General features: G+C 51.0%; 1 protein-coding gene across 12 annotated transcripts in view; it reads right to left on the bottom strand.

Annotated features, from left to right (window-relative positions):
- INPP4B (inositol polyphosphate-4-phosphatase type II B) overlaps window positions 1–21,322 on the bottom strand; it is a 709,031-nt gene that overhangs the window by 292,153 nt on the left and 395,556 nt on the right. For 9 of the 12 annotated variants that reach the window (XM_072788249.1, XM_072788250.1, XM_072788263.1 and 6 more), the window contains one exon: window positions 19,704–19,820. In XM_072788249.1, coding sequence (XP_072644350.1) covers window positions 19,704–19,820 — 117 coding nt within the window. Of the gene's footprint in view, window positions 1–4,057; window positions 4,211–19,703; window positions 19,821–21,322 lie in introns of those variants that run through there. The other 3 variants (XM_072788256.1, XM_072788260.1, XM_072788262.1) reach the window with 3 other exon arrangements.

Below are 21,322 nucleotides of genomic sequence, written 5' to 3'. Positions count from 1 at the left end.
GCAGATTCCCCACCGAGGGCAGAGGCAACGTGGGGCTCGATCCCACAACCCCGAGATCGTGACCTCAGTTAAGATCAAGAAGCTGACCTGACCGAGCACCCAGGCGCCCCCCTCCTCTAAGTCAATCCTAACCATTGACTTAAATTCTGGTATTTTTTAATAGTACCATTATCGACTTAAATTTACCATCTGCCACACCAAATATCGACTCCCTTCTTTTCCAATATTCATCATTTTGGACAATGATATCTCTTTTCCTTCAGTCACAAAATATTAATGAGTAATGTCTTTTCCCTCCATATTCTGTGTAATAATAACGACCAATGTCTACACAGCATGTAGCCACTTACCAAAAGATAAAAGATCGTCCTTATTTATTTGTTGGTTCAAAAAACCCCATAATCTAAGAAAGTGGGGTTACGGAGGGGTAAAAGATATTACCTGCGATTCAAAAGGCGTACAACCTAATTAGAATGGGATAATATGTAAAAACATCAACAGGAACAAAAGACAAGGAATTGCTGGGATGTATGTTTGTACAAATTCCCATTGGATCAGAGAAAATCACGACCTGAATGGACAGAAAAGGACCTGAAGGCATGTTTCCCAAAGGACGTGCATGGGGAAAAAGAGGCAGGTGAGAAGAGAATTGGTGAAAGGAAAAAGGGGGACTACAGGGGGACAGAGACATGACAGGATGTCCGATGATCCAAGAGAAACAGGCCTGTAGGGGAAACACGGGGCTCCAGGTGGTGGTAGGGGGGTGAAACGGGGCATTTACTAAGGTCACAAGCTGGGCTCGCTTGGAGAGGAGACTTACCTGCCCGGCTCAGGAGCCTGGACGTCCTCCACAGGTGACAGGGAGAGAGGAAGGGGACAAGGAGGAGTCAAAGGACGAGAGGATGGAGGGAAGGAAGGGGAAGAGAAAAAGAGAAAGGAGACCTAGATGCCCTCGGCACTCCTCGAGTGTCCCTGGGTTGCTCTTGTCGAGGCGCATCTGGGCCCCGGGACCCCAGCAGAGCAGCCTCTTGGGGCTCTGCCCCCGCCAAGAGCCCTCAGCCACATTCTCAGGTTCTTCCCAAGAGACGACAAAACTGCGGAGACTCTCGATTCACAGCCTAAAAGGAGGAGGACGTCGTCCGCCCCGGCCTGCAGGGGAGCCACGATCCTGGGAGGCAGGGGTGCCGCGGCGCCCTGGCTGAGGCCCAACGCCAAGAAAGCCTCTGACGTCTCCGGAGCGGGACTTGTGGGCCGCAGACCACACCGCACCCATGAACGAGGAAGCATGACGTCACGGTTCAGTGGTCGGGGTCACCGTCGGCCAACACGCAAACCCAAGCAATTGGGGTTCATCCTCACGGTCCGTGTCCCAGACACAAATAAATGCCTCCGTGACAGTCAGCTCCCGCCCGGGACGGTGTCCGCGGTGATTGAAAAACCACTCACTCTCACGAAACGCCCTCACCTCCACACTATGAGTCCCACGGAGCTTGTTTGGAGTCTTGAAAAATCCCCGTTGGATTTTGTACTTTTTTGGGGGGGGGGGGATTTTGTACTTAAAAATAAATCACCCCGACTAAAGTCGTTCGGACTCTGAAAAGACTCCCCAAGTCCTGCGTCTACGTCATCACACCGTGCGTTCAAGAGAAGGAAAAGACACAAAATATAATAAAAGGCAGCGGTGGCCACTTGGCTTCGGAACAGCTCGCGAGGCCGGGGGGGGGGGGGTGTTCTGCGGCGGGCGGGTCCCCCCACCCCGAGTTCCCGCTCTGTCCCCAGCGTGACTCCCGGCACTCAGTAGGCACGTGCGCCCCGACCGACGGCCACACACGGGCTCGAGGACAGGCAGCGGGGTGGACGACATCCTTTGCATCCCCCTCGTCGGCAGAGCTGCCCCCAGGAAGAAGCACCAGCTGAGTCCCCAGGCCCTGGAAGGGGCGCCCGGCAGCCCTCACCAGGCCCAGCCTCGGCCCCGCACCAAGGACTTACCCTCTGCGTCTGCCTACAAACACATAAATACAGAGGGCGAGCGGTGCACTTCTCTTCCGGACTTGAAATATAGAGGGTTTTAAGCCGAATCATTTATTTTCTTTGCCAAAACTGGGATCAGTCTCAAATAGCTGCAGGCGTTAACAATGACTGTTTTTGAAAATCTGACACTATGTTATGCAGCGTAGCGGAAAGAGCTCTGATTGAAGAGCCAGGACCTGTAGGTGTCATAAATCCTATTTTTGCATCTATATCGAATAGATTGGTGCCCTTTCATAAAGCAGAAAGTGTTTGAGAAGATGAATAGAGTAACGACGTTTGACCTTTTAAGGTTCTGAAAGCCCAAGATCATAAATCCCAAACACTTAGAGAAAAATGTGTTTTTAGTGAACACGTTAGAATTGCTTGCTCCCTTTGAGACCTAAAATATACAAGTAAAAACAAGTCTCGCGGTAAAACGTGGTAGGTATCTAGGCAATAAGGGGCCCCGCTATTTAGGGTCCCGTAGAATGAAGCGATTAAGACGAGCAGACGCTGGAGCTGATTGTCCTTGCTCCTACCCTACGTCTAAGTCTCGGATCTCCCTGTGCCTCAGTTTTCCCACCTGGAAGATGGGAGACGTTCCTAACAGCACCTACCTCCCTGTAGAAAGAGACCTCTGACCTCCAGAACTGACCCAAAGAACCAGCATGGTCTATGGAAGCAAAAAATAAGTAAGTAAATAAAAAATCGGTCTGTGAGGAATTACCCGCCACGTACATTATTGAAGCTTCCCAGAACTTACAGCTTGGGTGACTCCTGGGGTCGTAAAAAAAGAAAGTAGAAACTGGAGCTGTCAATATTTTTGTGTCATTTTGGAGGAATTTCTCCAATTTCTTGGAGAATGCGAAGATTACGTGAGCAGATACGAGAAACGTGGGGAGGGCCACGTGATAGAGAGCGGTACTGCCACGGGATGATGACGAGGACGAGGGTGGTTACATAGAGGGTGGTGATTTTGAAATAAAAATCAAAAAATAAACAGGGGCAGCCCAGGTGGCTCGGCGGTTTAGCATTGCCTTCGGCCCAGGGCGTGACCCTGGGATCCCGGGATCGAGTCCCACGTCGGGCTCCCTGCGTGGAGCCTGCTTCTCCCTCTGCCTGTGCCTCTGCCTCTCTCTCTGTGTCTCATGAATAAATAAATAAAATCTTTAAAAAATAATAAAAAATAAAACGTACTTAAACATAAACACGTGAGGTAAAGAGTCCTTTAGGAAACATGATCTTTTACCAGCTCTCCAGCTGAGAACCTCCCCGCAAGTATTGTTAAAGCGAAAAAACAGAAATCACACTGAAAGGTCTGCAAAGTGAATCACGGTGCTGAAACACAGAGACCGTCCTTCTCACGGTGCTGAAAGCAGCCTTGGCGAGGAGCCCGCGCCGGGCGGCTACCGCGTGTCAGGCACTGTGCCGGGCTCACTGCTGCACCCGCGTCCTATTTATCACCGTCACCACGTCACTGTTTAATGAACTGAAACCCAGAATGACTGAGTGACCACCATGCTTGAAGAATTAATAGATTCTGGAACCTGGAAAAAAGCCCTGTTCGGACGGACACAGCTCACGATGCTGGCCATGATCTCAAAGCCTATTCCCAACTCAGACGCATCATTCACCCCAACAAGTCCTTTCTTATAATTTTTTTTTCAAGGATCTGGATTTCAATTTTTTTTTAAGATTTTATTTATTTATTCATGAGAGACACAGAGAGAGAGAGGCAGAGACACAGGCAGAGGGAGAAGCAGGCTCCATGCAGGGAGCCCGACGCAGGACTCCATCCCGGGACCCCAGGGTCACGCCCTGGGCCGAAGGCAGGCACTGCACCACTGAGCCACCCAGGCTGCCCAAGGATCTGTATTTCTTTCTTTCTTTCCTTTTTTTTTTTTTTTTCCCCAAGGATCTGGATTTCTTAGCAAAACGCATTTGGGTAAACATTTTGGAAGATATACAATAAAGATTAAAAAAAAAAAAAAAAAAAGACCGTGCACTATTTTTGAGCCGTTACGGGGAAAGCGCGCATAAACCAGACCTGAATGTAAATTCATTGCACGTTCTTTCTCGTCCCACCGCACAGTTTTCTTTTACGATGATCATGGGGAGCCCCGCATCTTGGCCAAACTAGTTCAAATCATCTGTTTGCTGATATTGTCATGGACACTGAGGAATGGTTGGACGACTCTCATGCTCTTTGAGGAAGTCATGTCACTGGTGGTTCTTCTGTGACAATTCATTCCGCATCAGAATCTCCAAGTGTGTCCCAAAAAAAAAAAAAAAAAAAAAAAAAGATTCTCGAGCCTACTTGTTACTCACACGCACCCAGCACCCTGTTATTTCTCACTTGGTAAACTGAGTCAAGAAATGGGTCATAACGGACACACTGGCACAGAGGAAATTCTATCATTAAAAACAATGATTAAAACAAAACAAAAAAAAAGAATGATTAGAGAAAAAAAAAAAATGCTTAGTTCGGGAAGTTCCAGCAAAGGCAAGACCCATCGGCAGACACGTGTGGCCCTGAATTCCCGGGCTCCACAGTCTCTTGGGGAGACAGACCTTCCCCACGAAGGCGTCCCAGCCACCCACACCGACCCTGCTCCCGCCGCCAGTATTTGTAGAGCACCGGCGCGGGCTTGGCCTCCATCCCGAGGACTCGGGCTTTTTCTCAACACCTGACCCTACACTATCTGGTTCCCCTCGTTTCTCCCCCTCACATTGTTTTTTACCTTTTTTCCCCCTTTTCTATTTATAGGACACAAACGTATTCCGGGACAGACGGTGCATTAGAAGTCGGTACACAGAGGCAGGCACGACGCTCGTTCCCAAAGTTCACACTCCAAGCAGAGCTAGACCCATAAACGGAGGATCGTGGCTCTGAGTGATGAGCCTTTCTCAAAAAAAATTTTTTAAAAAGATTTTATTGGCTTATTTATTGGAGAGAAAGTGGGAGTGGGCAGCAAGGCAGAGGGATAGAGAGGACCCCAAGCAGACTCTGCGGGGCTCGACCCCAAGACACGGAGGACGGGACCCGAGCCGAGATCTGGAGTCAGTCCCCATGCGCTGCGAGCTGGGTCTCAGGCCAAGGCTGGGGGACCAGCGGCAGCTGCACCACCTGCGACCGGCCTTCGGGCCCTGGCCCACGCCCCCCGAAGCAGAACACGGAGATACTTGTTTTTTGTTTTTTTTTTTAAAAAAAACTGTGGTCAAAATAATAATAATAATAATAATAAGATGACCACGTAACATGAAATGTATCATCGGTACCATACTTAGGGGTTCAGTTCAAGGGTGCCGGGTGCGCTCCCCAGGTCTCCGGACCTCACTGGGTGAAACCGTGACTCCACGTCCCTTCCCCGACAGCTTCCCCGCTCCCTCTCCCACCGACCCCGGGACCCACTCCTCTGCTCCCGCCTCTAGGACCTGGGATGGGGGCCTCCTCCAGTGGCTTCCCGACGTCTGTCCTCCTGCGTGGGCCGGTGTCATGTGGCGTGAGGCGTCAGGCTCGCTTCTCCAGCTCGAGGGTCCGATGGCCTCCTCCCTTTTCCAGGATGAATAGTGTTCCCTCGTGTGCAGGTGCCACATGCGCGCATCTGCTCGTCCCCCGACAACGGACACCTCCCCCGGCTGCTCAGACGCTGCTGCCTGGAATGTGGGTGTGCAGAGCTCGCCCAGATGCTGACCGCAGTTCTGGGGGAAATTCTTGGAAACAGGAAACGGGATCGCTGGGTCATAGGATGATTCCATTTGTAATTTTCTGAGGAACCTTCATACTGGTTCCCATAGCAGTTGCCCTGTTCTGCATTTCTACTGAGAGTTCACAATTTTCTCCACATCCTAGCCGTGGAGAAATGACGCTTATTTTTTTTTATTTGTTTTTGTTTTGTTGTTGTTGTTGTTTTTGTTGGGTTTTTTTGTTTTGTTTTGGTTTTGTTGTTGTGGTTGGGTTTTTTGTTTTTGTTTTTGTTTTTGTTTTTGCAGTAGCCCTCCTCACAGGTGAGAGGTTGTGGTTGCTTTTCACCTTTTTTTTTAAGTAGTTATTTATTTTCTGATGGAGAGAGCATGCCCAAGCTGGGGGAGGAGCAGAGGGAGAGCCTCTGGAGCAGCCTCTCCGCTGAGCGCAGAGCCTGATGCAGGGATGTGGGGCTCGAGGCCGGGCTGGATCCCCGCCACCCGGGAGACCCTGTCCCGAGCTGAAGCCTTTTCACCTAAACCTAATCCCCTCTCTTCTCCACGTCAGTACTCCCCCAGTTTCTGACTTGGATCGTTTTCTCCTATTTTCTTTCTTGATTCTCTCTCTTACAGGTCACCTCTGTAAGGATGCCTTTTGAACCTTTATTCCAAATCTTGTGGTTACTTGGTTACGGACTCGAAAGTCAGGCCCGAGCTGCTTCTGTTCTTGCACATTCCAACGCAGGAAGTCTGAAAGGAGGGATCCTGGCTTCATCAGCTTCGCCTGCTGTGACTGAGACCACGGGACACCGCCCTGGCCGAGGAGATGCGAGACAGTCTGGGGCAGAGCGGCTTTCCTGAGTAAAGGGGACACAACCCGACCGTGCTACACCTTTCTCATGTGTTGGCAAGAAAAAAAAAAAAAAAAAAAGGCGTGATTATTTAAGCTTCCATTAGGCAGACATTTCCAGACAATGTAGATACGTCGCCTTCCCTTAATTCCATGCACCTACTTCCAAAAGCCTGCTTGGGTATATCCACGTGGAAACACCATCCGCACGTCAATTATGGTGACAAAAATCAAACTAATACAAAGAAGCCTGTGTATCTGTCATTTCTCGATGCTTTCTTAACGACACAGCCTCTTAGAGAAAAAGTATGGAAACGTTTAAACGGATCAATGACGTGCGACGCGACAAAACACAGCACAGCAGGTGATCGGCAGGGGCCCCTAACGAAAGGAGCGAGCGTTCAGACAGGTGGCTCATCCCCGTACACAGTCATTCCTGCGTCGACACCGCCGGCATCACGGCTAAAACGGCAAGGCGACCCGACGACATGGGCCAGCCCCTCTCGGGCGGCAGCTCTGAATGCCGAGGACCCACGCTCCGCGGCTGGGCGGACACGAGGAGGCAGCGAGGCGGGCTTGGCGGCGCTTAACCAACAGCCACACGGGCGCAGAAGCCGGGCCGGCAGCAGGGTGACCACCCAGCGGGGGCTCTCGGGGCGCACGGTGCCTCCGGCCCCCAGAAAGCCACCAGCAGCCCCCCCTTACTGCGCAGCTGCCTAAGGATGAGTCAGCCTCGCTGGCAGATGGGGCTTTCCACAGCCGCGCTGACCGAGGGGCCACCGTCGGGCCCAAGTCACTAAGAGTCTGTGGCCTTGACATGTGCCCTGAGAAACTTCCAGCAGTCGGGGGGCTTCTGCAGCAGACGACCTGGGTCCTGGTGACCTCGGTGCGACCCTTGGCAAGTTGCCTGAACTTACTTCCTAGCTCCCTGACCAACCAGGCCCTGCGGCCACCCACCCAGCCCCGCAGCCACACGCCCAGCCCTGTGGCAACCTCGAGACCCGCAGCCACCCCAGCCCCGTGGCCTCCCCAGCCCCGCGGCCACCCCAAGCTCCGCAGCCACCCCATGACCTGCAGCCACCCCATGACCCGCAGGCACCCCAGCCCCATGGCCTCCCCAGCCCCACAGCCACCCCAAGCTCCGCAGCCACCCCAAGACCTGTGGCCACATGTTCAGCCCTGCAGCCACATGCCCAGCCCTGCGGCCACCCCAGCCCCACAGCAACCCCAAGACCCACAGCTACATGCCAAGCCCCATGGCCTCCCCAGCCCTGTGGCCACCAAGCCCTACGGCCACCCTGAGCCCCGCAGCCACACACCCAGCCCTATGGCCACCCCGAGACCCGTGGCCACCCCAAGCCCCAAGCCACCCCAAGGCCCGCAGCCACCCCAGCCCCACGGCCACCCTGAGGCCCGCAGCCTCCCTAGCCAGCATGTCCCAGAAGCCAGCTGCACCCAAGGCCGCCGAGCCTCAGCAGGGTGCTCAGGCCTCCGGGGAGGAGTCTTCGGGGGTGCAAACACAGGCCCCCACACTCCCGGGTGAAACTCCCTGTGACCTCGGCGCACGGTTCCCCTCCCAGAGCCCAAAAGCCATCTTCAGGTGAATTCGAATCCAGCCCGGGGGGGGGGGGGCTTGCTGTCACTACCCTGTGCAGAGGTGCTAAGGGGAGCCCCGTGTCTGCAGCCTTCCCTTGTTCCTGCGGCGCCACAGGGCTCCCCTACGTCCTCAGAAGCTCCTCGAGCCCAAGCAACCCAACCCTCCAAATCGCAAGCTCCTGCCCCGGCCCCATGACAGACCACTCACACCTCAGCCTTGCCAAAGCCAGAGACGAGGGGAAGCCTAGGCACAAGTTGCGTCCCAAGTGCCTATCGCTGTGTCCCAGGGGGAGTGTCCCAGGATGGCCTTGGGGGGCAGGGGGGTTCAGGAGGTGTAGCCCAGGGATGGCCTTGGGGGGGGCAGCGCGAGGTGGAGTGTCCCAGGATGGCCTTGGAGGGCAGGGGGTTCAGGGGGCGTGTCCCAGGGATGGTCTTGGGGGGCCGGGGGAGGGGGAGTGTCCCAGGATGGCCTTGGGGAGCAGGGGGTTCAGGGGGGGTGTAGCCCAGGGATGGCCTTGGGGGGGGGGCAGCGTGAGGTGGAGTGTCCCAGGATGGCCTTGGGGGGCAGGGGGTTCAGGGGGCATGTCCCAGGGATGGCCTTGGGGGGCCAGGGGGAGGGGGAGTGTCCCAGGATGGCCTTGGGGAGCAGGGGGTTCAGGGGGTGTAGCCCAGGGATGGCTTTGGGGGGGGCAGGAGGAGGGGGAGTGTCCCAGGGATGGCCTTAGGGGGCAGGGGGGTTTAGGGGGTGTAGCCCAGGGATGGCTTTGGGAGTGGCAGGGGGAGGAGGAGTGTCCCAGGATGGCCTTGGGGAGCAGGGGGTGTTCAGGGGGCGTGTCCCAGGGATGGCTTTGGGGGGTCAGGGGGAGGGGGAGTGTCCAGGATGGCCTTGGGGGGCAGGGGGTTTAGGGGGTGTAGCCCAGGGATGGCCTTGGGGGGCAGGGGAGGAGGAGTGCCCCAGGATGGGGGGCAGGGGGTTCAGGGAGCGTGCACCCGCAGCTCAGCTGTGTCACGATGCCGCGTCACCTTCCCTACATCCTGCCTCTACACTGTACAGCCTTTTAAACTATTTTACAAGAGGTTTAATACAACTTAGTTTCTTCATGTCATCAGTCTACGTAAAATGTACTTTTATACATTGAATCTGATATGACCACTACCCTTGTCGCCAGGTGGACAGCCGTCTCACCGACACTTTTTGTATCAAACGATCCACCGTCTACCTGCCGAGTTAGACCATGTCTAACGAACGATCGTGTACCTGAATCTCTCCTGGACTTGACCGTCTGTCTCATTCACGATCGGTCCCTCCTAGGATCAAACTATAGAGATTTGACTGCAGCAACTTTACGTTTTGTTTGGTTGCTTGCTCAGGCAAATCTTACTATTTTTTTTTCATTTTGTAAATTTATTTTTCTTTATACTGATTCCATTTATTAAAATTTTATTTGGAATATTTCCATCTATGCTCACAGCTGAACCTATTTTTTTTTACGTTTTCTTTTAATTTTATTTTTTAATTTATTTTTTATTTATTTTTTTTATAAATTTATTTTTTATTGGTGTTCAATTTGCCAACATAGAATCTTACTATTTTTAAAAATATCCTTGGCTATTGATTTAGTAAAGTAGATTAAGATCATTTTATCCGGGATCCCTGGGTGGCGCAGTGGTTTAGCGCCTGCCTTTGGCCCAGGGCGTGATCCTGGAGACCCGGGATCGAATCCCACATCGGGCTCCTGGTGCATGGAGCCTGCTTCTCCCTCTGCCTATGTCTCTGCCTCTCTCTCTGTGTGACTATCATAAATAAATAAAATTTTAAAAAAAAAAAAAAAAAAAAAAAAAAAAAAGATCATTTTATCCAATCACCCAAATCCTTCTCCATGAGAATACTTAATGATATTTTATTGACAACTGTATTGAATTTATAAATTGAATATAGATCAATTTCTGTTTTATGGTGATTATAATTTTTCTGACACAAGTAAGTTTTCATATTGGTAAAGATCTTGTTTTATAGTCTTCAATAAGATCTTATACTTTTCTATGTAATTTATGCTGTATAAGAGGGAAGGTACTGATTTTTAAATATATTGATCTTATAACCAACCAACTTTCCAAATCATATTTGATCTTGGGCTTTCTTGATTTTTTAATCATATTAATAGAGAAATAGTTTCCTTGCCTTCCAAATTTTTATAAGTAATATAATTTTCTCATTGTATTTCTACAGCCTCCAAGAAAACATTGAATAATAATGATGAGAATTGTGAATTTGGTGTCCAGTTGAAATGATTTTAGCATTTCATTGTTTAGAACATTTATATTATCTTATTAGGATAGATTTTTATAATATTTCTATGATGTCTATTTCTTTTTTTATTAGCTGTAGCCACTACATTCATTAAATGCATCTTTAGCATCCATTGACAGATCCAAATGAGTTTTTTCCTTTAGTCATTAATAAAATGGAACATGTTGACAGACATACTAATATTGAACAGTTTTTGCTTTTCAGGTCATATTTTTCTGTTTCTAAGAAGATGAACTCTACTGAACGCTATTTCAATCCTAATTTGCGTACCTCTGTTTTTAATTGAAATTTGGTTATTGCTTTAAAAAAATTCATCAGATTTTGGTATTAAATTCTCCTTATGTACATAAGCTGTATTCTTAGGTCAAACCTAACTGCCTACCTTCCTGCTCCCTTATGCTTCCTAAAATTTCTGGGCAACACCCATCCAATTAGATTTATATAGACATGACTAAATTCCACTTTGTCGACTCAACGCATTTAAATTAGAATCGCCCCGCAACCCGCCCCCCCCAACCACTTTTCCCAGTGAGAGCTCACGGTCCTTAAAAAAAGAAGTGCTCACTGCTCAAAAATTTACAATGGTAAAATATTAAACGCCTGTCTCTAACGTCCACTTGAGTATAATGTCCAAATGGTCATTTGGAAACACGGGGTGAACTATGGTCCTCTGTGTCTGTGATTAATAAGTTTCCCAGCTTTAAGAAGAGAATGGAAAGAGGCTCTACATCTGCTTTAACTGGAAAAAAGGCAAATCCATTGTAGGTATTATTGTCTTACGTGTATGTGTGTGTATGTGTGTGTGTTTTTTTTTCCACTAAGTTTTACAAGGTCTCTAAAACTCACACATTTATAGATCGCCACGTGTGAAAATACGCGAAGTACAGTTGTGCTGACCTCCCCTAGGTGAGGATGTGGCCGCCTCTCAGCCTCACGGCCTAAAGGTTTTGCAAAGGAACATCCTTTGCTCCGCGAGCGCCTTCGCTTTCTTACCCGCTGCCAGGCAGCCAGTGTCCCTCCCTGCAGACATCGGCACTGTCTTATGGGAAGTAAGGAAGCGTCGAATACGCTATCTACTCTATCATGGGAGCCCAAGCAAAAAACCAAACTCCCACAAAGGCCCTGGACGGATGATGGAGGGGGGTACTGTGCGCAGGGAGAGATCAGGAGTAAGAAGGCAAAGGGAAGACAGCATCGAGGGCGGCGTGGACCGCGTGCACCGGATACACAACCACGGGGGAAGGGAAAGACGGGTGGAAATGCAAACACAGGGGGTGGCATGGACGCTAAGGGGCAGAACCTAAATGCTGCCCCCACGGGGACGCTGAGCGCTCAGACCCAGCAGCGGGGCACGGTTTGTGCTGACCCCGCCGGGGGACCGGGTGCAGATTAACCAAAAGGCAATAAACGGCGAGGACTGACGGGTCCGCCCGGACGGCAAGTGCCCGTGCGGGGCCGCTGTCCCTGGCTGGGCGGCAGCGAGACGAGGCTCCTGCGTACGAACCGGCGGGGCGGGCATCGACCCCTAAGGACATGTGTCCCCGGCGTGGAGCTCGGGCCACACCCGGGGACACTTGTCAAGCCGCGGACAGCCCGGGGCTGCCTGCAGCTGGGGCACAAGGGCAAGGCTGAGGATCAGGGCGAGAGCGGCCCCGAGCTCAGGCCCCCCCGGTCCTCTCCAGCAACACGGAGGTGACAGGAGGCCTGAGCACCTCGACACGGGCCCCCAAAGCCATCTGATTGAAGTCGACACCGTTCATGATCGAGACTCACAGAAAATGGGGACAGAGGGCAACTCCCGAATCCGAGAGAGGCCAGCGGTGCAGCCTAGGGTTGGGGCGGCTCAGGGTGAGCTCCCGCCCCGGGTCTGCAAACACTCCGGGCGCTTCCAGCCACTCCACCCGCTGCCCGGACGTGCTGCTGCCAGCCCCGCCGCATGTGGACGGTGCCCAGGTAAAGCTCAGGCGCACCTTGGCTGAAGAGGACACGGACACCTGCCACTGATCCCAGGCGACAGGCTCGTGGATTCACCGGACCCTGTGGAGTCCTCCAAAGACGCCTGGGAACCGCCACGTGGCGGGCGAACTCAGCAAGACCGCGGCACACGAGGTCCACGCGCAGGAAGCAATCGTGCTTCTGTCTGCTAACACATGAGACCTTACAGCTCTGCCTTCAAAACTGCCTCGTACCAAAAACAAAAAAAAACAAAAAAAAAAAAAAATGCCTTGGACCTCAGCATGAAAATCCATCCAAAATACCCGAGTCTTAAAATGTATTATGACCGCGCACAAATGATCTGGTCACAAATATATTCCTGATGCAATCTAAACGCCTAAATAAATGGAACGACGCACCTGCCGTATGCACAAGTCAACAGACCCCGCGGCGCTAAGGTGCCCGCCCCCTCTGCGGTGACCCAGAGACTCCACACAGTCCCAGTCAAGATCCTAACGGGCTTTTTGAAGAAATCGGCAAGCAATTCTCAGATTTACGTGGAAAAACGAAGCTCTGGAATAGGCCAACAAAAACAAAAATGCTGATAAAAAGAACAAGGCCCAGGCAGCCCCGGGGGCTCACCAGTTTAGCGCCGCCTTCAGCCCAGGGCGTGATCCTGGAGACCCAGGATCGAGTCCCACGTGGGGCTCCCTGCATGGAGCCTGCTTCTCCCTCTGCCTGTGTCTCTGCCTCTCTCTCTCTGTGTCTCTCATGAATAAATAGATAAAATCTTAAAAAACAAAAAAGAACAAGGCCAGCAAAGATAGAGGTCTTACATGCCCTGAGTTCAGGACTCACCATAAGGCTACGAAGCTCCCGTCATGGTCGTGAAGCTGCACACAGCGATCGACGGAACAGAACAGACCGTTGAGAAACAGACCCATGTCTACCCATCGACCACTGAATTCCTTTTTTTAATTATTTTTTTATTTTCTATTTTTTTTATTTTTATTTTTTTAGACCACTGAATTCCCTTTTTTATTTTTTTATTTTCTATTTTTTATTTTTTATTTTTATTTTTTTTAGACCACTGAATTCCTAGTCAAGGCACCGACTAAATTTAGTGAAGAAAAAGGGATTTTTTTGACAAACGATACTGCAATAACTAGACATCTATGTAGGGGGGAAATAACTTTGATTCCTATCTCTTTCATAAATGTAAAGGCCAGAAGGATAAAACATTCTGAAAAAAGACACTGCGGAATATTGTCACGACACTAGGGCATAACGATACTTGAGGGCGTGAAAAGTACTTATGAAAAGATTGAGAAACTGGACTTACTCAGAATTTAAAGCCTCTGAGCAACAAAAGACACCATTAAGGACATTACAAGGCAAGCCAAAGGGAGGAGGGGGCCTGTAACACATACATCGCTTCTGTTTTGGTAACATGTATATTCCTAAAAGCACTTATGTCCACATATATGGAAAGTTCCTATAAATTAATAATAAAAAACTCTACTTTTTGGGACCCCTGGGTGGCTCAGTCAGTTGAGCGTCTGCCTTCGGCTCAGGGCGTGACCCCAGGGTCCCAGGATCGAGTCCCACATTGGGCTCCCTGCATGGAGCCTGCTTCTCCCTCTGCCTGTGTCTCTGCCTCTCTATCTCTCATGAATAAATACATAAAACCTTTAAAAAAAAAGGGGGGGGGATCCCTGGGTGGCTCAGAGGTTTCGCGCCTGCCTTTGGCCCAGGGCACGATCCTGGAGTCCAGGGATCGAGTCCCACGTCGGGCTCCCTGCATGGAGCCTGCTTCTCCCTCTGCCTGTGTCTCTGCCTCTCTATCTCTCATGAATAAATACATAAAACCTTTAAAAAAAAAAAGGGGGGGGATCCCTGGGTGGCTCAGAGGTTTCGCACCTGCCTTTGGCCCAGGGCGCGATCCTGGAGTCCAGGGATCAAGTCCCACGTCGGGCTCCCTGCATGGAGCCTGCTTCTCCCTCCGCCTGTGTCTCTGCCTCTCTTTCTCTCTCTATGTCTCTCATAAATAAATTAAATAAATAAATAAATAAATAAATAAATAAATAAATAAATAAATAAATAAATCTTAAAGAAAAAGGAAACATCATTTAAAAAAATAAAAGAAAAAAGAAAAAAGAAAAGAAAGAAACTGTGGTATCCCTACAGCACACCACCACTCAGTAATAATACCCACTCGTACATGTACGAACCTCAAAAACATGCTGAGCAAAAGACACCAGGAGCTAGAGAACACATATTATATGATTTTATTCACGTAAATTCCAACAAGTAAAACGAATCCATGTCGTTCCATATGGAAAAGCAGTGGCCTCAGAGTATGTGGGGTAGTGACTGAGCAGGACGGGCACGAAGGAACTTTCTGGAATGATGAGCATGTTATGTTCAATGAACAGAATGCTTTAGATCCGTCCGTCTTATCATACATGGATTATACCTCAGTGAAATATAAATATGCTCTTTGTCAATATACCCCATTTATCAGCAGAAAGGAAGCAGAATTATTTGCGAAGGGCAGCGGCATCTCCGAACCCTGAACCACCTCCACGTGGATTGGAGGTGACTCCCTTTGCAAACTATGTGACGACGCAAGCGAGAGGCCTGTGCCTTCCACACAGGAGCAAAGGGCCGGGTGGACAAAGGCAAAAGCAAGACGTGAACTTAACTGTTTCACAGCAGGTCATAACAGCTCTTTTTTCCCGGACTATTAGCTGGATGCTTCACGAAACGTATTCAGGGGCAGCCTGGGAGGCTCCACGGTTGAGCACCTGCCTCCGGCCCACGGCGTGACCCCGGGGTCCCGAGATCGAGTTCTGCCTTAGGCTCCCTGCGTGGAGCCTGCTTCTCCCTCTGCCTGTGTCTCTGCCTCTCTCTGTCTCTCATGAATAAATAAATAAAATCTTTACTTCTGGGCAGCCCAGGGGGCTCAGTGGTTTAGCGCCGCCTGCAGCCCAGGGCCTGATCCTGAAGTCCTGGGATCGAGTCCCGCGTCGGGCTCCCTGCATGGAGCCTCCTTCTCCCTCTGCCTGTGTCTCTGCCTCTCTCTCTCTGTCTCTCATGAATAAATAAAGTCTTTAAAAAATTAAAATAAATAAAAATAAAATAAAATCTTTACTTCTTCAGGCATCTGCAATTAGTAATACATGCTTAATCTAAGCACTTCGATGCGGGGGGTATGTTTTTCCCCGACACTGACATACGGACACTTTTTTCTCAAGCAATCAACCTTGAAGATGCAATTAAAGAATGCTTGTAGAGCACCGGCCGCCGTCGAAACACCCCGTGGGAGTGAAAACGAGGGAGACCCTAACGCCACACTCCCTGGACACAAGACCGCCTCTTGAGCTTGGCCTACTTGAGTTTGCAGAATCTCAATTTCTGCGCCTTTAAAATGGGCAAAGGTGAGACGTCCCTCCAAGAGGTTCTGGAGGCTGAGGGGTGACCCGCTGGGCACAGAGCTTGCACGTGCCTCGTGCTCCACAAGTCGGCCTCCACCGCGCCGCCGGGGGACAAGGCCCGTGGGCACTACTGCACCTCAGCGGCACGGACCTAACCGTCTAGCACGTTCGTGTAGGAAATCAAACCACATCACGATATGCTAACTGTGAATGATCTTCTTTTCCGTAGAAAAACACAAAAACAAACAAACAAAAACAAAACGAAAAAACAAAAAGAAAAAAAAAAAACACAAAAACGCTCAACTGGGCCTCCGTGTGGAGAGCAGTGCCATGCGTCCTCACCTGGGGACGCTCAGGTCGTCCTGGACGCGGGGCCTGTCGACGAGCGTCCACCGAGTCAGGGACAAGCAAACACCGGCTCGCTCTGGGTACAGGACCGGGGCAGCGCGGCCCGTCCCTGCTGCGAGCGAGGCCCAGTTGGGGCCGGCGGTGACGGTGTCCTCGGGGGCCCGGAGGGCCTCGTGGGGTATCCTGCGGGGGAAGGGGGGAACGCGGGCTGGAGGGTGATGCTCTTTCCTGTGTGAGTCTTGCCGTCTTCGGAGTCCTTCCTGCGACGCGTGACGCACCCGTGTCCCCAGCCCGACCCCCAGGGCTGAGCCCTGTGAACAGAGTCACACTGACAGCCCTGTGCTGTCGCAGCTTCCGGGAAGGTTAAGCCGGAGCAAACAGCCGGTACGTGTCCAAGAAGACACGGGCTTCGCCGTTGGAACCCGGGCTTTGCTGTCCCCGCCCGGGGCTTCGCTCTCGGTCGCACCAACAGCTGGGTGAGCAGCTGCATGCGACCTCCACGCGGCCTGGGACGACACAGCATTTCCTCCTGGTGAGGAAAACAGCGGGAAGGCCACCGGGACTTCAATGACGACGCCGTGACCCGTCCCACTCCGCCGCGACCTCCCAGGTGCGAGACCCCCGCGGCAGGCAGGTGAGGACCTGACGGCTGCAGCGGGAGGAAGCGGGCCCTTCTGGACGGACGCGCCCCTCCCTGGTCACCAAGACCAACCGCATTTCCGCTCCAGTGCGGCCAGTGAGATGGTCGCTCTTGGGTCCAATGTCTAGGGGGGCACGGGAATAACCAGCAGGCACAAAACAGCGGATTCAAGGGCACAGAGGAGAGGTCGCCACTTCTCTTTAAGAAATCTAGCGCTGGGGACGCCCGGGGGGCTCAGCGGGGGAGCGTGTGCCTTCAGCCCAGGGCGTGACCCCGGGGTCCTGGATTCGAGTCCTGCATCCGGCTCCCAGCGTGAAGCCTGCTTCTCCCTCTGCCTGGGTCTCTGCCTCTCTCTGTGTCTCTCATGAATAAATAAATAAAATACTTAAAAACAAAACGAAATCTAGTGTTGATAGGTACGCCAATGAGCACGAAATGGCAAGGTAACACATTTGTGTGACTGATGAATTCCAAGTAATGATAAATTCGATAGGAAAGGGCAAGCAACCCAGTCATCTGGCTCAACGAATTAGCATTCAGTCGGTAGAAAATCTCATTGTTCTGGGTCAGCCTAACATGATCGACGATTTGCTGGGATCAAATACTCAAGCTACTTTTAAATACGTGCACGTAATTTCATTAGTTTTCTAAGACACAGACACACAGTCCCATTTCTTAGGCCTTTAAAGTACTGCGGTCATAGATGTCTTGAGGTTGTTAAGTGCTCAGCACTTGAAAACCACTTCCTGCCTCCCCGTCCCCCCTCCCCCCTCCCCCAGCCCCAGAGAAAAACCTTAATAAACGAGAGAACAAGTGCCAGGATAAGTAAGGACTGTGTGTCCCCGGGAACCACAAGCATATGGATAAGCTGTGTTTCTGTTTGCACTCCCATCGCCAGAGCCGTTAGCTATTTTGAGGAGGTTATGCCTCAATTAACAGCTCCTAGTAGACGGCAGCTGGCCGCCTTTCTTAAGCACGGTCAGAGTTCCCGGGTCTTATTTCACAGCAGGGGTTCCAGTTCACCCAATACTTTCATGTGATGACGCCTCTGATCAAGGAAGGAAGTCTCCAGAAGACCTTACCTATTCAGCCTCCAGACTGGACGCCAACAAAAGGCCCAACTGGTGAGCAAGCCGATTCTCTATCCCGAGAGCATTACGGTCCAGGCACATTTTAAAGGAGGGAGAGCAAAGGGGGTTGAGACCCCATAGGGGTTGAACATTCCTGACTCCGATGTTTTGGGGGACTTGGCGCATCAAGAGCATAGGGGAGGCATCGGTCTCCGTAGAGCAGTATCCCGCACCCACAGCCGCCTGCCCATCTGCCCATCATTGTGACCTTTCTCTGCTGGCTCCTCCCCGGCAGTTTCATCTCCCACTCCTCCTCCTCCTCCTCCTCCTCCTCCTCCTCCTCCTCCTCCTCCTCCTCCTCCTCCGCCATCTATTGGACCCATAACCTATCTGAGGTCGCGCTGTCTCCCCCAGGCTGGGCACGCGGGATTCCCTGCGCCCAGCAGCCTGGCTTCGGCAGGAACTCTGCGGGAACCTGGAGGCCCCCTGCCTGCAGAGTGTCCCTGGGCCTGTGCCTCGCCAGTGATCCTCACCAGCCTCCCTGCCTGGGAAACAGACGATTCCTGGGGACCCGAGGGCTTTACAGGAGGCGGCCCCTCTTAGGTCATCCCCTCCCAGCACCGAACCAACAGCATTCCATTCTGTCCAGGAATCTTGAGAGCGGCCCCTAGAGATAGTGCCCAGGCACCTGACCATCTAGCCGGGCGGTCTGACTTAAGTGGAAGGAAAGTCAGACCCTGTAGGAAGACTGAAGAATTTAGGACAAAAGGCCTTGGGGTCTGCACGTGACCTCCACGCCGATTATACACAGGGTGCCCGGTACCCCTTGTTGCACCTTCTGTTTTTGCTCTGGTGCCAGGAACATCTTCAGGAGGACACGGGGAGAGTGCTTGCACGGATTCACTGTTTTAGAATGATCCCACATCCAGAAAGTCCTGAAAAATTATATAAGGCTAACCTCTTCCACAGCGGGACTCCTTCCGCAACTCTTTGAAACAACAACAGCTATATGTCGGCAAATTGAACCCCGATAAAAATAAATAAAAAATAAAATAATAAAATAAAATAAAATAAAATATAAAATAAAATAAAATAAATAAAACAACAACAGAAACATAAGCCAAGAGATCAAGCCAGGCTCCTCGAAAAACAGAAAAACCTGTCCTGAAATAAAATAAAATAAAATAATAAAATAAAATAAATAAGATAAATAAAATAAAATAAAATAAAATAAATAAAATAAAACAGACACATAAGCCAAGAGATCAAGCCAGGCTCCTCGAAAAACAGAAAACCCTGTCCTAAAATAAAATAAAATAGAATAAAATAAAATAAAATAAAATAAAATAAAATAAAATAAATAAAATAAAATAAAATGAAATAAAATGAAATAAAAAACAGAAACATAAGCCAAGAGATCAAGACAGGCTCCTCAAAAAACAGAAAACCCTGTCCTAAAATAAAATAAAATAAAATAAAATAAAATAAAATAAAACAAAACAGGACAGAATAAAATATTAAATTAAATTAAATTAAATAATAAAATAAAAAACCGAAACATAAGCCAAGAGATCAAGCCAGGCTCCTCGAAAAACAGAAAAACCTGTCCCGAAAGCTTTGGCTCCTAAGCGGCTGCCCATCTGGCAGCAGAGCAAATGAACGGGGTGGGCGTGGAGGCTGGGACGCGGGTCCTGAGCAAGCTGCAAACGTCGCACACACCGTCTTTGAGCAACGCCACTCAGAGTCAAACCCAATCACGCGGAAAAGCAGAAGTCCTTCCCACCTCTGCCCCCCAAGAAAAGGAATAAGTGCAAGTACTTACGGTGTCATGAGCCTTGTCCTTGACATCATAGACCGTCAGCTTTATCTTGGTCTCCTCATAGATGGGATACTCGGACGGGAAGGTGACCCCAGTCAGAAAGAGCGGGTCTCTTGTTCCCTGCAACGGCACAAGCAGACAGCTTGGGTCCCCGACGGCGGCGACTGCAGGGGGCACACGAGGCCGCAGGACGCATGTGCGTGTGTGTGTGTGTGTGCGCGCGTGTTTTTCTAGGAACGGGTTCTATAGCAGGAGAGGCCTCAACCGCCGAGTGATGCTCACCGGCTACGGCGAGGCCCGGGGCCCCAAATACGGACCAGGCGTCGGTAGCAGGTGGGCTGCCCCAAGTCAGAGCCGCTAGCGGCCGAGAAACACCTCCCTTTCCTTCCGTGCAGAAGCCTCCCTTCGGGTCGGCGCCAGGGCGCTCACTATACGTTTAAGGGACGTGAGTGGACCCGCAAATAATGTCAGGTGTTGGCCACCAGATTAAAATGAGGCTGCTTTGGGATCCCTGGGTGGCTCAGCGGTTTAGCGCCTGCCTTTGGCCCAGGGCCCGATCCCAGGGTCCCGGGTTCGAGTCCCGCATCGGGCTTCCTGCATGGAGCCTGCTTCTCCCTCTGCCTGTGTCTCTGCCTCTTTCTATGTCTATCATGCATAAATAAATAAATAAATCTTTTTAAAAAAATAAATAAAATGAGGCTGTTTTCCCATAAAGTACCATTTGCCCCCTTTCTGTAATGACTCGATGGAAAGCCATGCTCTGATGATGTCCATCTGCCTTCGGCTGTCCAGCCGTGTTTTTTCTCAGACCTGTCTGGAAACTAAGGAAAGAAGCTAAAGATGAGGGCTCGGGGGTGGCGAACCTCCGGCTCAGGATGCCGCGCGGGACCTTCAAGGCCCGTGGGTCCGTCTGTAGAGAGCTGACATACGACATGGAGCTCTGCACCCCTAAATAAGCATATGGCCAACTGGCCTGAGACGCCCGCCGGGTGGGCAGGTGGCGGCTGCGAGCCCCCGAAGGTCTGAAGGTCCGAGCTCCTCCCTGGCCACCGCTCTCCCACCTTTCCTCCTTTCGTGCAACAAACGCCGCTTTTTGTTCAGTTCTGTTTTACACACTTCGGAGAAAGACAGTCAGCGGAACAGCCCAAGCAGCTGTGTATGTTCAAACACAAACATCGGAAGTGTGTCTGAATCATTTAAGCTTTGGCAATGTTTTTGGAATAATTAAACCAGAGCAATACTTGCGTTTTTTTTTTTTTTTTGTAGAAATGAACAATTTTACAACTCCAGTTAACTTTTCAGCATCTGAATGAGACAACTCTGGTTAATTGGGCTGCAGCACTACCTGCGGACCCTACCAGCCTGAGCCTAACGTTTCCAGGAGGCGGCCTCAGGGCTCCCTGCAGGCTCTGGGCTATTTGCAAGGGAGCAAGAGTGGAGCCCGGTGGGGATCAGTATTGAGCCGGGCGGGCGGTGCAGGGCAGGCTACTCGCAGGGCAGAGGAGCTCCTCCTCCAAGACAGACCGCCGGAAAAGAAAAAAAAAAAAGACTGACGGACGTGCATGTAGGGCCCGGGGAGCTGGGGAGGCACAAATGCACTTTGTGAAGTCCCAGGGGTTCCA

The sequence above is a fragment of the Canis lupus genome, chromosome 20, assembly GCF_048164855.1.
Source record: "Canis lupus baileyi chromosome 20, mCanLup2.hap1, whole genome shotgun sequence".
Classification (NCBI taxonomy): domain Eukaryota; kingdom Metazoa; phylum Chordata; class Mammalia; order Carnivora; family Canidae; genus Canis; species Canis lupus.
Note: the sequence above shows the minus strand (reverse complement) of the source record. Positions and strands in the feature narration are given on the sequence as shown.